The sequence below is a fragment of the Podospora bellae-mahoneyi genome, chromosome 2 (genome assembly GCF_035222275.1).
Source record: "Podospora bellae-mahoneyi strain CBS 112042 chromosome 2, whole genome shotgun sequence".
Classification (NCBI taxonomy): domain Eukaryota; kingdom Fungi; phylum Ascomycota; class Sordariomycetes; order Sordariales; family Podosporaceae; genus Podospora; species Podospora bellae-mahoneyi.
The window spans coordinates 4,945,136-4,959,524 of record NC_085881.1 but is presented as its reverse complement, the minus strand read 5'-3'; the positions used below and the strand labels follow the sequence as shown (position 1 = coordinate 4,959,524).

The 14,389-nt window shown below is 53.6% G+C and overlaps 7 protein-coding genes across 7 annotated transcripts; 3 read left to right on the top strand and 4 right to left on the bottom strand.

Annotated features, from left to right (window-relative positions):
• Positions 1 to 695: 695 nt before the first annotated feature.
• QC761_213890 (uncharacterized protein) lies at positions 696 to 2,165 on the bottom strand (the record flags this gene model as incomplete). Its single annotated transcript, XM_062877119.1, has 1 exon — positions 696 to 2,165. The coding sequence occupies one exon, from the start codon at positions 2,163 to 2,165 to the stop codon at positions 696 to 698; it is 1,470 nt and encodes a 489-aa protein (XP_062735784.1).
• An 84-nt stretch (positions 2,166 to 2,249) lies between these two features.
• Positions 2,250 to 3,816, bottom strand: QC761_213900 (uncharacterized protein). Its single transcript, XM_062877120.1, has 2 exons — positions 2,863 to 3,816; positions 2,250 to 2,800 (listed from the first exon to the last, which is right to left on the bottom strand). The coding sequence occupies exons 1-2, from the start codon at positions 3,462 to 3,464 to the stop codon at positions 2,443 to 2,445; spliced, it is 960 nt and encodes a 319-aa protein (XP_062735783.1). The 5' UTR covers positions 3,465 to 3,816; the 3' UTR covers positions 2,250 to 2,442.
• A 320-nt stretch (positions 3,817 to 4,136) lies between these two features.
• Positions 4,137 to 7,131, top strand: HGT20 (Bifunctional purine biosynthesis protein PurH). The gene is made up of 2 exons (XM_062877121.1): positions 4,137 to 4,599; positions 4,666 to 7,131. Exons 1-2 carry the CDS (start codon positions 4,510 to 4,512, stop codon positions 6,112 to 6,114), a joined length of 1,539 nt encoding a protein of 512 aa, XP_062735782.1. The 5' UTR covers positions 4,137 to 4,509; the 3' UTR covers positions 6,115 to 7,131.
• Positions 6,152 to 7,370, bottom strand: DCG1. Its single transcript, XM_062877122.1, has 2 exons — positions 6,976 to 7,370; positions 6,152 to 6,903 (listed from the first exon to the last, which is right to left on the bottom strand). The coding sequence occupies exons 1-2, from the start codon at positions 7,204 to 7,206 to the stop codon at positions 6,250 to 6,252; spliced, it is 885 nt and encodes a 294-aa protein (XP_062735781.1). The 5' UTR covers positions 7,207 to 7,370; the 3' UTR covers positions 6,152 to 6,249.
• Positions 7,371 to 7,469: 99 nt separating this feature from the next.
• On the top strand, positions 7,470 to 9,207 carry ARP2_1 (Actin-related protein 2). The gene is made up of 3 exons (XM_062877123.1): positions 7,470 to 7,677; positions 7,807 to 8,226; positions 8,302 to 9,207. Exons 1-3 carry the CDS (start codon positions 7,656 to 7,658, stop codon positions 9,030 to 9,032), a joined length of 1,173 nt encoding a protein of 390 aa, XP_062735780.1. The 5' UTR covers positions 7,470 to 7,655; the 3' UTR covers positions 9,033 to 9,207.
• A 1,178-nt stretch (positions 9,208 to 10,385) lies between these two features.
• Positions 10,386 to 12,184, top strand: SSN3 (cyclin-dependent protein kinase). The gene is made up of 2 exons (XM_062877124.1): positions 10,386 to 10,609; positions 10,662 to 12,184. Exons 1-2 carry the CDS (start codon positions 10,426 to 10,428, stop codon positions 11,990 to 11,992), a joined length of 1,515 nt encoding a protein of 504 aa, XP_062735779.1. The 5' UTR covers positions 10,386 to 10,425; the 3' UTR covers positions 11,993 to 12,184.
• Positions 12,059 to 13,870, bottom strand: PMI1 (Mannose-6-phosphate isomerase). The gene is made up of 2 exons (XM_062877125.1): positions 13,479 to 13,870; positions 12,059 to 13,409 (listed from the first exon to the last, which is right to left on the bottom strand). Exons 1-2 carry the CDS (start codon positions 13,620 to 13,622, stop codon positions 12,210 to 12,212), a joined length of 1,344 nt encoding a protein of 447 aa, XP_062735778.1. The 5' UTR covers positions 13,623 to 13,870; the 3' UTR covers positions 12,059 to 12,209.
• Positions 13,871 to 14,389: the final 519 nt, after the last annotated feature.

The following is a 14,389-nucleotide window of genomic DNA, read 5'->3' as shown; positions in this document are numbered from 1 at the left end:
ATTAGTTATTCTAAGTGTCCAGTGAATCACTGCCTGTTGTCATACTGGGGGACCTCAGCCCAGCTGGTGCAGGGTCAGTTTACCAGCATATCTACACAACCAAACAAGCACCTAATGCCAGGACACCAGGCCCAAGATCTGGGGCATCTTCACACACGAACCAACTATAGGGAAACAGCACAACCCAGCAATCTCAAGCCGTCGCTATTTTAAGCCGTTTCCATCAAGCCCGAGCCGTGGGGTGTAAACAACCGATGGAGTAGTTCTGCAGGAGGTATGTGGATAAAGTCTTGATATGTATTGCATCCGGGTGGCCGGATAAAGGGGAACTGTAGACAGCCTCTCTGCCACCACCACTCAATGGTTGTGTGCCCATTCCAAACAGTAATGACCTAGAGCATGCTGGTTGTGCCAATACCTCGGCCACGCGTCACGCAGCCGGACTCAAATATCAAAAGTTTCAAAAGCTGAATAACCACAAAAAGAATTACTATATGCGACACCGGTTTTGAGAGCCCTGCCATGCAAACCCTGTATCTTCCAGCGCCAACAAAACTCAAACATAAACTCTAGATGACATGTTGAACATGCATGCCTCAGCAGAATCCTGGACTCCTAGCCGACCTCGAGCTGCGGGTAGATAATGGCGAAGAAGTCAACTGCACCGAACCCGATATTGTCAGGCCAGACCATACCTAATCATCGGGCGTTCCTGGGCGACTGGCCTTGTACAAGACAGTCTTTTTGGTGCCATCTTCCTCCTCGTCGTCCTTGCCAAACTTGGTCATGCTGAACTCGGGCACCCGCCTTGATAGCGGCTTGAGGAGCCCGCTCGGATTTTGCTTGTTCCGCCGCCTCTTCTCGTACTCGCGCTCCTCCTTTGCCAAAGCGCGCTCCTCGTCCAGTTCCAGACATGTGCCCTCAATGCTGAGATATCCATAGTCTCCCGCCTGGCCGACGTCAAAGTTCATGATGCGGAACCGGAGCTTGCCTCCGACTTTGCGGCCCTTCTCATTGACCCAGTAACCTGTTGTGTGCATCTGCTCAACCACCTGCAGCTCCTCCCCATCTAGGATATCCTCCTCCTCTTGCTGTTGACCTTCTTTCTCCTCGCCATTCTCGTCCGCCTCTGGTTGGCTGCTGTTCGACCTGGCAAACGGATCGTCCTTGGAGATGTCAACCCATTTCCAGCCTTGCGGGAGACGCTTTGCTTCGATGCTTGCGTTGAACTTGTTCCAGCACACCACGCCAATGTGGCCTTCGCTCTGGAGTTGCACCACACCCTCCATCCACTTGCCTCGCGATGGCACGAACAGTTGGGCGTCAAAAGTGAGCCAGCCGAAGCCTACGGCATACTCGTCGACTGAGTGCAGCCAGGCGGGAGTCTCATCGGTGGGTGGGTTGGTGATACTCGCCTTGGCTGGGCGCTCGGAGAGGTTGAGATTAGAGTAGCTGAGGAGGACGCCGCGCAAAAGTGGCGAGTAGTGATTCAAGAGGGGGTCGAGATGCTGCGCAGCAACGTTGGTGAGGGGCTTGTCGAAGCCAATAGGGTAGAAGGGCACGTAGAGAGAAACGGTTTGGGTGAAGAATGGATATTCAGAGTCGCTGCTTGGGAGTTCGGTGGCAACCTCGTGTGAAGCCTGGGTCGGTGTCTCAGTCTCGGTCCCGGTCTTGTCCTTGCTCTTTTTCTTCTTCTTCTTTTCCTGCCCGTCAACGTTTGCTTCTGTTTCTAGGTTGTCCTTTTTCGATTTCTTCTCCTTGCGCTTCTTTTCCGATTTGGACTTCTCTGGAGTGTCGATCTGCATGGCATCTTCAGGCTCTTCCTTGGGCTCCTTCTTGGATTTGCTCGACTTCTTGCGGGACGACTTTTCCTCGTCGACCACTACCTCGTCAGTTTGTGCCTCGCCATTTCCAAGTTGATCCTTCTTCTTCTTCTTCTTCTTCGAGGGTTCATCGGCCGCAGCTTGCGACCCTAGCCTCACGGGCAACTCGAGATCTCCATTTTTGGTCTTTTTGGATTTGCGGGGGGTTTCTTCCACAACGGCGGCGTCGTCCTCGTCTCTCGAGCGTTTCTTTTCCGACTTGGACCTTTTGTGCTTCTTTTCGACTTTTTGGCTGTCTGGGATTGTTACGGGCTGGGCGCCCTCATCAAGAGTGGCAGACATGGTGAATGCTGCGGTGTGGGTGGTTTGCGACGAGGATGTCGCGAGTCTACAGCTCTTCGTTATGAATTCATTCAAAAGTTTCCTGCGTCGAAGAAAATTATTGACAGTGCCTGCCGGGAGCGACTGCTGGACTCGATGACCAATAAGAAACATGCATTGATAGTGGGGCCATAAGAGACCCCGCTATCTAATCAATTAAGCTTCCATACTCTCCCACCACTTAGAACAAGAATGCTCATTACTTCCTCTCATTTCATAAGATATTGGTACTGGTAACCTAAAAGGTATCGGCCTTGTACCCTCCTGCGAGCGCGTGCTTCACAGCATCTGCCAAGGAATCCAAACCTTCCACATTCAACACATCATTGTCGTTCTTTTCATACAAAGTACCCCCTTCAGCCCAGATCCTTCGGAGTGTGGCACTGGTCGCCCTAGGATTGCCTTTTGCCCACAAGTCAATTTCCAAAGATTTGAGGTCATCCAGGGGCGTCTTGGTGACCTCCCACTTGGCGCCAGTCTGCTTCTCATACTCGGCCAGAACTTCGTTGGGCGAAACAATGAAGCTTTGGACCTTGAGGGCCTTCCCAAAAGACTCCTCGGCATGACGGAGTGTTCCAACAACGAACTTGCCCACACTGATTCACCTTGTTAGTTGGATATTCTCAATTGATAGCGAGAAAGATAGAAAAAGACTTACTCCCACATGGTGCAAAAGCCAATTTTGCCCTCTCCATCCTCAATAATCCACGCCTTCTTCTCCTCAGGCTTGAAGCCGCCAGCAGACTCCAGACCAGGAGCAGTGTCAACCCACATATCGAAATACGGCCCAGTGACCACGTATGTCACCTTGACCCTCCTTAGCTCGTCTCTAATGTATTTCCGCACCTTGAGCTTCAACTGGTGGGGCTTCTCATCAGGGCTCTTGTCGTTGTGTTCAATATCAGTGCCATACTCGCTCGGCAAGAACCACTGGACAGTGTTGGACTCCTCAGCCAGGCGCAGCAGTTCGATCTGGTGCTGAAGACCTCCGCGCCCCACTGCTGAGATGACTGTGTCTGCTTGGGAAGACTGATACGCGGACTTGACGTCGGCGGATGAAGTTAGGTCACCAACAATGACCGAGAGACCATCCGACTTCCATTTCGCGATCTGAGATGCCTTCTTTTCGGCGGTCCCGGGGGAGGTGAAGAGCGTGATTTGAGGGAACCGGGGCTGGGCACGGAGCAGGGACGTAGTGATGTAGGAGCCGATGGTGCCGGTCCCGCCAAAGATCAAAATTCGAGTTGGTGTGAAAGTCATGATGGAGGATTACTTTGTGTCCTACAATGTATATCTCAAGGCTATGGTTGATATTGTGTTTCTGGAGATGACTTCTCGAAGAGGATGCGGCTTTCTCCAGCTTTATATGTGAACCGTGAAAAGCGCACGTCAATCGGGCCCCTCATTTCGTTCGTTTCGAGATGCAGCAAAGCTACTACCTACCGGATGCCCCGCCTTCCCGTGAAGAACTGGCCTCGGCGACTCCTGCCGACTCATGATCCACCAGGCTCCCGGTGCCATCGGAGGACACAGCAAACGATGATGAGCATTGTGTTATTATCCCTTCCTCTTCCTCGGTTTCACTTTCCGTATGAAGAGTGCTGCCTCTCCAGATACGGGCCTTGCAGCAGCATACGAGGCAGAGTCTTTTCCATGTGAGAAATGACGTCGAGCATGCAAGCTGCTGAGCTGAGCAACGTCGGCTTTTAGGCGGAAGCTCGCAGCGCGACGGAATGGAGTCGAGCCTTGCTTTATATCGGAGCATTAGCAATCATCTAAGCCGTCAATTGCCGAAGGAGACTGGCAAATTTACAGCAAACAGGCCGCGATGTTGGTGGAAAGTTCGTAGGTGTAGATATCCCCAGTAGACCTCGCTGTGTGATTCTGGAGACAGGCTTATATGGATCATCTGAAGATTGGAATTTTACCTCGTGGGCATACCTAGGTACTTCAATTTCAACACTTCGAAGGATGGAGTGGTGATGGAAGCGCGGGATATGCATTTAGACACTGTATGCAATTAAACAAGTATCGAAGCCCCTGTTCCTGCACCATTCAGCTGGGACAGCCCTGGGTCTTCGCCCCACTTCCCCAGCTTCCCGTCCCTTGCTTCTAGAGCTCCAGCTGTCCGCAACGGTCTGGACCACGACATCCCAACCCAAACAACCATCGCAGCCGGATTGCTTGAACGCTATCACTATCCTCGTCGCACCATGTGCCCCAGCTAGCAGAAGAATCCTCCTATATTACAATCAAAGAGCATACCAAACCTCTTGGATACCCACGCCCGTATTCTTGTGGCACCATGGCGTCCGCTTTCCACGAAGTCACGCCGTTCTTGGTGATACTGATACTGATTGCTACCCTTGGGCCCCTCCAGTTTGGCTTTCACTTGGTAAGCTCTTTTGACGTTGCAAGCTACATCAAACCGAGTTACTGACCATTCTCATCATCTCCATAGGCTGAGCTCAACGCACCTGAAGATGTTATCACCTGCCAAAAGAAAAGCATTTCGGCGCTTCAGCAGCTGGCCTCCCTTGTTATTACCAAGAGTAGCTCATCCGACGATGTTGTGGACTGTATTCCCATGAGCCGTTCCGACTTTGCCGCCATCTCGGCCGTCTTCACCGTCGGCGGCCTTCTCGGCGCCCTCACATCCGGCCCTTTTACGTCGGCACGCGGGCGCAAGCTCCCCATGCAATTGACGGCCGCCTTTTACTTGCTTGGATCCATCGTCGAAACCTCTGCAGGCTCTGTACCCACCATGATCATTGGCCGTTTTCTCACGGGTGTTGGGGCCGGTGCCAGCACTGTCATCGTTCCCTTGTACATCAGTGAAGTGGCACCACCAACACAGAGAGGTTTCTTTGGCGCCTTCACCCAAATCAGCATCAACGTCGGTATTCTGTTCACTCAAACTCTGGGCTTCTTCCTGAGTTATGGAAGTGCTTGGCGATGGATTATGGGCACCGGCGTTATCATTGCTCTTGCTCAAAGTCTTGGTTTGGCTCTTCTCCCCGAAAGCCCAGCTTGGACTGCTAGTGCCAAGGGCGACGTCACCCACGCTCGGCGTGTTCTGCAGCGCATTCGCGGCAGGGTTAGCAACATTGACGAGGAAGTGGAAAGTTGGGGCCAAGGGGCCAGCAAGCCAACTAGTGAGGAGGAAGCGCTGCTTGTCAGCAATGAAAGCACCTCGGCAGACGCCTCCGGACTCTTGACGCCATCAGCTGGTGCCCAGCACTCCCCTCGGGTACATCTTGGGTTTCTACAAGTCCTTCGTGATCCCCTCACCAGGCCCGCCATCATTGCGGTTGTAGGCATCATGTTCGCCCAGCAACTGTGCGGCATCAACTCCATCATCATGTACTCCGTTTCGCTGCTCAAGGACCTTCTCCCCATCAGCTCAGCTTTGCTCACCATCGTCATCTCCATCCTCAACCTCGGCGTTACTATGGCTGCTTCTCCTCTTCCCGATCGTTTTGGACGCAAGACCTGCCTGCTGATTTCCATTATGGGACAAGGTACTAGCTCTTTAGCCCTGGCTCTTGCGATCCATTTCGACGTCAAGATCTTGTCTGCCATTGCCGTCTTATTTTTTGTGGCCTTCTTCGCTGTGGGCCTAGGCCCAGTCCCGTTCATCATGGCCTCTGAGCTCGTGGGCCCGGAGGCTGTGGGGGCGACGCAAAGCTGGGCTCTGGGTGCAAGCTATGTGGCTACCTTCCTCGTGGCGTACTTGTTCCCCATTGTCAACGCTGCGTTGAACGATGCGTTTGGTGGTGCCGGTTGGGTATACTTTGTCTTTGCAGGATTTGCCCTTCTATGGGCCGCATTTGTGAGCGGCCGTGTTCCCGAAACTCGCGGGCGGAAGGATGCAGACGAGGTCTGGGGCCGTACGAGAAGGGTCGACTGATTGGATGTTGCAATGGACCATAGGTATAGGTATGGCAAGCAAGTTGAGAGTTTGGAGTCTGGGCATTTAGTTTGCTTTATATCTGCAATTTTCCTTTTTTTTCCCACTACCTAGACTAACATTTGAACAACTTTGTTACGATCTTTGGAACATGCGCTTGTTACGGACCATTTGTTCAAGCAAGCCAACCCCAGCCTTGACACCATCAATGACAAGCAACTTCTTTCCAGCCTCTTCACCACGCCCTTCAGTGGCAACTGACCTGATGATGTCCTCCAGACCAGCCATTCCCGCGCAACCCATGACTACAGCCTGCACGCCACGGTCCAGCAGTCTCTTCGTAGCTTCGCATAGCTTTTGTCGAACCACGACAGGGTCAACGCCACCGTGGAAATCCCCAGCATTCAGACCAGTGGTCTCGACACCGGCAAATCTGGTGTTGCTGTTTTCACTTCCAACGAAGTGGTGCACGCCGTCAGACAGGTGCTTCTCCCAGAACTTCCCGGTCGTGACGATGCCCCAATTGTCTTGGTAGGGCAGCAGTGACAGCGACGTTACGATGCTCGCTTCAAAAATGCCCGTCACAGCAAGATGGGGCCAGTTTTCCTGGACGAGATGGACCAGAGGGTGCACGGAATAGCAAGCAACCAGTACGGCATCATATTCCTTGAGGATGCCCGTGTCTTGGAGGTTGCGCAGAACAACGTCTGCGCTCTGCTGCACGTCATCACCGTCGTTGATGGATGCTGGAGATGCTGGTGGTGCTGTGTAGGTGTAAATCTCGGTCGACTGGTTCTGCACTGTTAGAGATTTGGGCACGCGGTATACTCCATGAACATAGGTCAAGTGGCATGCACATACCAAAGGTAGATTTATACCCCGAATGGCCTCCTCAACCCCATGGGTCATGGATGCAGAGGAGTTGGGGTTCAAGATCAGGATCTTGGTGGTGCGTCTAACAAAAGCGGTTGACATGGCGGCTGTGGTATCGCAGTCTCTAGATATATCGAGATGGTTACCAAAGTCTAGATGAATTCGTAGAATGACAGCCCCGGCGAGATCTAGAGATTCGTGTTGAGTAAAATTTCCCATTTGGATCCAGAGAGAATGGGAGGGTCAAGTCAAATACATCACCTGCAGACGAAACGGTATATCTACTAGCCAACGACGGAAGCCGCCGACAATCGGTCCTCCAATCGATGGAGAGGAGCGAATGGTGCCAATGCGGGGTATCACGTGTGCCTCCTGATGAAGTGACCCCTGCTCCCCTGTCTGTCCTGTCATGGGCCAAGCCACAGTTGGATGCTGTGGGGCACCCCCTTCCTTGCTGGCGGCCAGTGCCAGCCTCACCGCAACCAGACACCCGTGGACCTCCTGGCAGCCAACCCCACCATCAACGTCTCCGCCGCGCAAGCAACCAAGCATCATCAACACCGACTTGACCGACAGCTCCGTTGCGCACCCCTTCCAGCTTTTTTGAGGACACACACCACCATCAAATTCGATTTCTCGGCTCATACACGAAGTGCAGGAGCGTCAAGATGGCGAACGAAGCTCCAATAGGTAAGTTCAATTCCAGAAACAGCGTAGCCTGATTGGCACTGCCAGTTGCTCGACGCCCAAGCTAGGCAACTCGACATAGCTATCAACCATGATCCCTCGACTGACCACCATTCGCCTTTTTTTTCACAGTTCTCGACGGCGGCACAGGCTTTCTCAAAGTCGGCTATGCCGCCCAGAATTTCCCCGAGTTCCAATACCCATCCATCGTCGGCCGGCCCATCCTGCGTACCGAGGAGCAAGGAGGCAGCGATATGGTTATCAAGGATATCATGTGTGGTGACGAGGCTGCTGCCGCCCGCACCATGCTGCAAGTTTCGTACCCAATGGAGAACGGTATCGTGAAGAAGTGGGACGACATGCAGCATCTCTGGGATTACACCTTTTACGAAAAAATGAAGGTTGATACCCGGGGCCGCAAGATCCTGCTCACCGAACCACCGCTCAACCCGCTGAGGAACCGGGAGCAGATGTGCCAGGTCATGTTTGAGCGCTACGAGTTTGGGGGGGTGTATGTGGCTATTCAAGCTGTTCTGGCGCTTTATGCTCAGGGTATGTTTATGTTTACCCCTGACTACGGCTTACGCACCATGCAAGGGGTTAGCTAACATGGGAGGGGGGAAATAGGTCTCAGCTCCGGTGTTGTTGTTGATTCCGGCGATGGCGTTACGCATATTGTTCCCGTCTACGAGTCCGTCGTCCTCAACCATCTCACGCGCCGCCTCGATGTTGCAGGTCGCGACGTTACCCGCAACCTGATTGCGCTGCTGACGCGCCGAGGCTATGCCCTCAACCGTACCGCCGATTTCGAAACGGTCCGCCAGATGAAGGAGAAGCTCTGCTATGTCTCTTATGACCTCGAGCTGGATAAGCGATTGAGCGAAGACACGACGGTGTTGGTTGAAAGCTACACACTCCCTGACGGCCGTGTGATCCGTGTTGGATCCGAGAGATTCGAGGCCCCCGAGTGTCTGTTCCAGCCCCATCTCGTCGACTGCGACCAGCCGGGTATCGCCGAATTCCTGTTCAACACCATCCAAGCCGCCGATGTGGATGTCCGATCCTCCCTCTTCAAGGCTATTGTATTGTCGGGTGGGAGCAGCATGTATCCTGGTCTTCCTTCACGCCTTGAGAAGGAGTTGAAGCAGCTTTGGCTCACAAGAGTGTTGCAAGGGAACCCGGAACGGTTGAACAAGTTCAAGGTTAGAATAGAAGACCCGCCGCGGAGAAGGCACATGGTTTTCTTGGGTGGTGCTGTGTTGGCCAACATTATGGCCGACAAGGACAGCATGTGGATTTCCAGGCAGGAGTGGGAGGAGCAAGGCACGAGAATCCTGGAGAAGCTCGGGCCGAGATAAGGGGTGTGGGAGGGCCCGACGGCATGGTTTTGTTGTGTATGGAGTAGCGAGCGTATTTTGCTTTTTCTATAAGGTCATGGTGAATGAAAAGGATGCATTTCTCTCCACGGCTAGCCTTTGTCATTGGTGACGGAGTGACGCAAGACGGACAGGAGGTAGGTATGATGATTGCAGAAAAAGAAAGCTTATCAATCTCCCCCCTCCCCGACTCTATCGACGCATCTGTTGGAAAATCAACCTCATGTCATCACCCGAACTCGAGCAGGAATTCCCCCAACATCTCCAAATTACCACCCGTCGCATTGATTCTCGCATGGTGCCCCCGGCCATTTCTGTTGGCACCGGTGACGGGAGCAGCAGAGCAGGCAAATCTCGCTACGAAACTTGGACGCCTCCAACCAAGGTCCTTTTCCCGGCCAGATCGCCAATTGGGTGCATTCTGCATCACACGGTGGAGCGCAAACGGCAGGCTGTGTCGGGTTGTATGTAGGTGTGTTTTCTGACCACTAACACCCCCAGTGGCCCCTGAAATTCAAGTGGAAATTCCCACTGCAGGATCGCGGGGAGATCACCGGGAAGTTGCTGACTCGTCTCGTCGGTCACAGGATTCCATCATGGGCTCCTCCTTCAAAAGGAGCGTGCAGGCCGGCTTTGAAGGTAGGTAGTGTCTCTTTCCTTTAGCATTATTAGCACCATCATATTTCGCCTCCCTTCCGTAGACGATATCTTCAACGAAAATGGGAAGCTGAAGCTGGGTCTCCTCTCTGATACCTACTCGGTGGCTATCCGACCTGTGAAGCCCAAGCTCCCCTTCTCTCCAGCTTCCTTCCCTGTTGCTTGTCAAATTCCAGATAGGTGTCTTTTCAGTTGGTCACTGCGTCAAAAACAGTATTTTTGACCTTAATTTGGTTGTGTCCACTTCACTGTTCTCCATCCATGGGCCAGATATCTTAAGGCAGTCCAGAGCAGAAAGGTGGCATTGCTCGCCATGGACAATCGATATACCCCACTACAGAGGGCCCCAGTACATCATCAGCAGCAGCAGCATCAACATCAGCAACGGCAAAATAACCAGCAGCAGCAGCAGCAGCAACAACAACAACAACCACAACAACAACAACAACAACAACAACAACAACAACAACAACAACAACACCAACAGCGGCAGTCTCAACACTCACAGTACACTCCCTATGGCCAACAACAAAGCGCTGTGGGCGGGGGCGGTTTTAGTGTTGCGAGGGCGGGAAGTGCTGCTGCTGCTGCTGTTGCTGCGCGGCGCGTGGTAGTCGCCAAGACCACCAATGGCGGCGTTGATCTTCCCAGGCCTGGTCTCACATCGCTGTCAGCCTCATCCTCATCTTCTTCAACGTCGTCGTCAACCGCCGCCTTTATGCACCCGCACCCCCACCATTATGCCCCTGCTGTTCCGAACCACCACAACCCTTCTTTTGCCGTTGCCAGCGCTGCTGGTGATATCAGATCAAACAATTTTGTCAACGCCATGAACCCGACCCGAAATTTGAGAGCTGAAGTCAGCTACCAGCAACAGCAGCAGCAGCAAAGGACATCATCCTGTCAGTTTTCATCGGACCTGTGACAAAACACAAGACTAACACTTCACAATAGACCCAGGTGACCGGGGAGGACCCATCCAGTATCAGAGCAAAGTGCGAGTAACAGACAAGTACAAAGTCATTGGTTTCATTTCCAGTGGCACCTATGGCCGTGTCTACAAGGCTCATGGTCGCCATGGCCAACCAGGCGAGTTTGCCATCAAGAAGTTCAAGCCGGACAAGGAAGGCGAGCAGGTCACCTACACGGGCATCTCGCAATCCGCCGTGAGAGAAATGGCCCTCTGCTCCGAACTCAACCACGCCAACGTCATCAAGCTCATCGAAATCATCCTCGAGGACAAGTGCATATTCATGGTCTTTGAGTACGCCGAGCACGACTTGTTGCAAATCATCCACCACCACACCCAGCAACCGCGGCATCCCATCCCACCAAACACCATCAAGAGCATCATGTTCCAGCTCCTCAACGGCTGCCAATACCTGCACACCAACTGGGTCCTCCACCGTGATCTCAAACCAGCCAACATCATGGTCACGTCGTCGGGGGAGGTGAAAATTGGCGATCTTGGTCTCGCCCGCCTGTTCTACAAACCCCTCCACAGCTTGTTCTCGGGCGACAAAGTCGTAGTGACGATCTGGTATCGCGCTCCCGAGCTGCTGCTGGGAAGCAGGCACTACACACCTGCGATCGACATGTGGGCCGTGGGCTGCATCTTTGCCGAGCTGCTCTCTCTCCGCCCCATCTTCAAGGGGGAGGAGGCAAAAATGGACTCGAAGAAGACGGTGCCGTTTCAACGGAACCAGATGCAAAAGATTGTGGACGTCATGGGCCTGCCGACGAAGGAGCGGTGGCCGTTGCTGACGAGCATGCCCGAGTACTCGCAGCTACCGTCGCTGTCACCGCCATTGGGAGGCGGTGGCGGTGGTGGGCATGGAGGTCACCACGGACATCACGGGTATGGTTCACACCATCATCACCAGTCCCACCACGGACGAGGCGGGAACAACGCAGCCGCGAGCGTCTCCCACTTGGAAAAGTGGTACTACGGCACCATCAACCAGCAGATTTCGTCGACGGCGCAGGCCAATGGGGCGAGCTCGCTTTCGGTGCTCGGCGCGCAGGGGTACAACTTGCTGGCTGGGCTGCTGGAGTACGATCCGGAAAAGAGACTGACGGCTGCCAATGCGCTCCAGCACCCGTTCTTTGCCGAGAGCCCGGATCCGATCAATGCGAACTGCTTCGCGGGGGTCAAGATGGAATACCCTCATCGGAGGGTCAGTCAGGACGATAACGATATACGAACGGGGAGCCTGCCGGGGACCAAGAGAAGCGGGTTGCCGGATGATTCGCTGAGACCGGGGAAGAGAGTGAAGGAGAACTGATTTTTTTTTTTTCACGGCTGGGTAGTGATTATAGGGAGAGGAGGAGTCTGGAGTGGGTGGTGTTTCTTGGATGGGCATGACATCTATGGCATTTACGTTTGAGCGTTTATTTAGAGTTTATAGTGATATTCCGACCATCAAAGGCATATTGTTGGGGTTTTTGCTAGGGATACTTGTGCTTGCTCTCAGGCTCTCAAAGGCGAGCCGACTCAGATAGTCACGCCCCATTCCTCGTTTCCTCCACCTCGCAGTACGCCTTGAAAGTGACAAACTCGTCCTCGTCTCCATCCGCCTCGCTCTCCAGCACGCATTCCGCTGTGGCGCCCACAAAATAGACATACCCTTCCTTGATCTCCTTCACAGTCGGCCCAACGCTAATTTTCCCCTTGCCGCCCGTGCAAATGATAATACTTGGCCCATCCAACGGATCAAACGTGGCCTTTGACCCGTTCCCCCTGAGCACCGTCCTGACTACACTAAACTCCTCAATGGGGGGGTCGTACAGCTTGGCCTCGGAGCCAGAACTGTACGCCGCTCTGTTGAGCGTGACATAGGGGTAATCCACCGGCTCCATCTTTTGCTCCTCAATAGGCGCATAGTTGTACGTCAGCATGCCCACCAGGGTGTCGACATCCTTGAACTTGGGGGTGAAGCCGGCGCGGACGACATTGTCGCTCGAGGCCATGCACTCGACAATGTCACCCGAGACATAGGCGTGGATGTCGTCTGCTTGAAGAAAGAGAGCCTCGCCGGGGGAAAGCTTGATAAAGTTGAGGAAGAACAAGACGAAGAGGCCGTAGTCGGACCCGAAGTGGCCGTGGAGGCGGGTTACGAGTTCGGAGAGGACAGAGCCAGAGGTGGAGGAGACGCCGCCGGCGGCAAACTCGGCGCCTTGGGAGGAGGCAGCTTCGACGAGGGAGGAGGTTGCTTTCGCGAGGTCATCCTCCGAAGCAGACAAGACTGCGTCAAAGACTGTCTGAAGTGCCTTTTTGTTTTGGGTCTTGTCGTCGGGGTTCGCCTTGACGGTGTCAATGAAGGATTGGGCCTTGTCGTCGCCTACCAGTTGGCGCAAGGCAGGGACGTTTTCGAGGAAGTGCGAGATCTCAGCTAGTGGGCGGAAACCGCAAAACCCTTCAAAGGGAGTAATGGCAATGGCCATCTCGGGCTTGTGGTTGTCATCTGGGTAGTTCTTTGGGTCGCGGGCGTGGAGCTTCTCGGCAAGCTTCTTGTTGGGATGGGCCTGAATCGATAGAGCCTTGCCGATGGAGAGGATCTTGAAGAGAAAGGGAAGCTTGTTCTCATATTTGGATGCAACGCTCGAGGCTAGGAGGGCTTGGTTGTCTTGGACGAGATCGAGCAGGGTGCGGCCTGTGGTGAGGTCTTTGGAAGGGTTGGATGGATGTGTGCCCATCCAGAGCTACCGATGCCACTATTGTTAGCTCATCATCAACATCATCGTTGGACTCCCAGGAGGGCTTGAAAGTACTTCTGCGTATGGCTTATCATCTTGAATGGTAAAACCGTCTGAAGGGGTTGCAGCTGCAAATCTGGCAGCAGCAGAGTCGCTACCCTTCTTCCCCCAGTCATAGGAGTTGGCCCCGCATTGGAGGCGTATCAAGGGGACCTGCATCGCGAACGACGGAGACAAGACAACAACGGAGTGGCAGGGATGGACCAAGATGGGGTGCTTGGACTAAGGTACCGGTAGCGGTGGTGAGGAGCAAAGCAGAGAACGGGCAGGTCAGAGCACACCTCCAACGCGCTTTTAGTTCAGATCAATGTTGGGTATTTATCAAATGTCGGGTACCTCCAGCGACTGTTCGAGGTGGGAGCTGCTGCACCCTTTAGCCCCTCGTTTTACGTCACCAAAGACATTGCTTGGGATCCCTCGTCAAGAGCCTTGAAGGTAAAGAGACAGTGCGGGGCCCTCAGCCCCGTCCTCCGTGTGGCTTTTGAGCAGAGTGGCCGAGAGATACAGCAGCCCCGCTTCAGCGAATGACAGCTCTCTCACCGCCCAAACGCGATGGCTCATTCTGCCACCGGACATGGTCGCGACCTTGTTCTCTGGCTGGTTGTGGTTGATACCTCGTCTTATTCCACCATTTGACATACTCCTCCGTGTTTGCTCCACGACCATCACGATTTGATGACCAATTTCTTGCTATCTTTGACTCATGAAACAGTAGCACACTTACGTACATTCTACATTGTGTGGCAGGTTGGAACAAACCAGCAAACTGACGACGTCAAACCAACCAGGAGGCTGAACCCAAAGAGATTTTATAGACGCCAGGGCCGACGACGCTTCCGACTAATATGTAGGCTTGGTAGAACCCCTATATTGAGTAGTAGCTGATCTTTCTGGTGAGAACGTAGCACATACATAACAGCATCATT

Coding starts and splice junctions, on each gene's coding strand:
- QC761_213900 (XM_062877120.1), bottom strand. CDS start 3,464: ATGACTTTCACACCAACTCGAATTTTGATCTTTGGCGGGACCGGCACC. Junction 2,801..2,862: donor GGCTTTTGCACCATGTGGGA/GTAAGTCTTTTT, acceptor AAGGTGAATCAG/TGTGGGCAAGTTCGTTGTTG.
- HGT20 (XM_062877121.1), top strand. CDS start 4,510: ATGGCGTCCGCTTTCCACGAAGTCACGCCGTTCTTGGTGATACTGATA. Junction 4,600..4,665: donor TCCAGTTTGGCTTTCACTTG/GTAAGCTCTTTT, acceptor TCATCTCCATAG/GCTGAGCTCAACGCACCTGA.
- DCG1 (XM_062877122.1), bottom strand. CDS start 7,206: ATGGGAAATTTTACTCAACACGAATCTCTAGATCTCGCCGGGGCTGTC. Junction 6,904..6,975: donor GGGGTATAAATCTACCTTTG/GTATGTGCATGC, acceptor GTGCAGAACCAG/TCGACCGAGATTTACACCTA.
- ARP2_1 (XM_062877123.1), top strand. CDS start 7,656: ATGGCGAACGAAGCTCCAATAG. Junction 7,678..7,806: donor GGCGAACGAAGCTCCAATAG/GTAAGTTCAATT, acceptor TTTTTTTCACAG/TTCTCGACGGCGGCACAGGC. Junction 8,227..8,301: donor TCTGGCGCTTTATGCTCAGG/GTATGTTTATGT, acceptor GGGGGGAAATAG/GTCTCAGCTCCGGTGTTGTT.
- SSN3 (XM_062877124.1), top strand. CDS start 10,426: ATGCACCCGCACCCCCACCATTATGCCCCTGCTGTTCCGAACCACCAC. Junction 10,610..10,661: donor GCAGCAAAGGACATCATCCT/GTCAGTTTTCAT, acceptor ACTTCACAATAG/ACCCAGGTGACCGGGGAGGA.
- PMI1 (XM_062877125.1), bottom strand. CDS start 13,622: ATGCAGGTCCCCTTGATACGCCTCCAATGCGGGGCCAACTCCTATGAC. Junction 13,410..13,478: donor ATGATAAGCCATACGCAGAA/GTACTTTCAAGC, acceptor TGGCATCGGTAG/CTCTGGATGGGCACACATCC.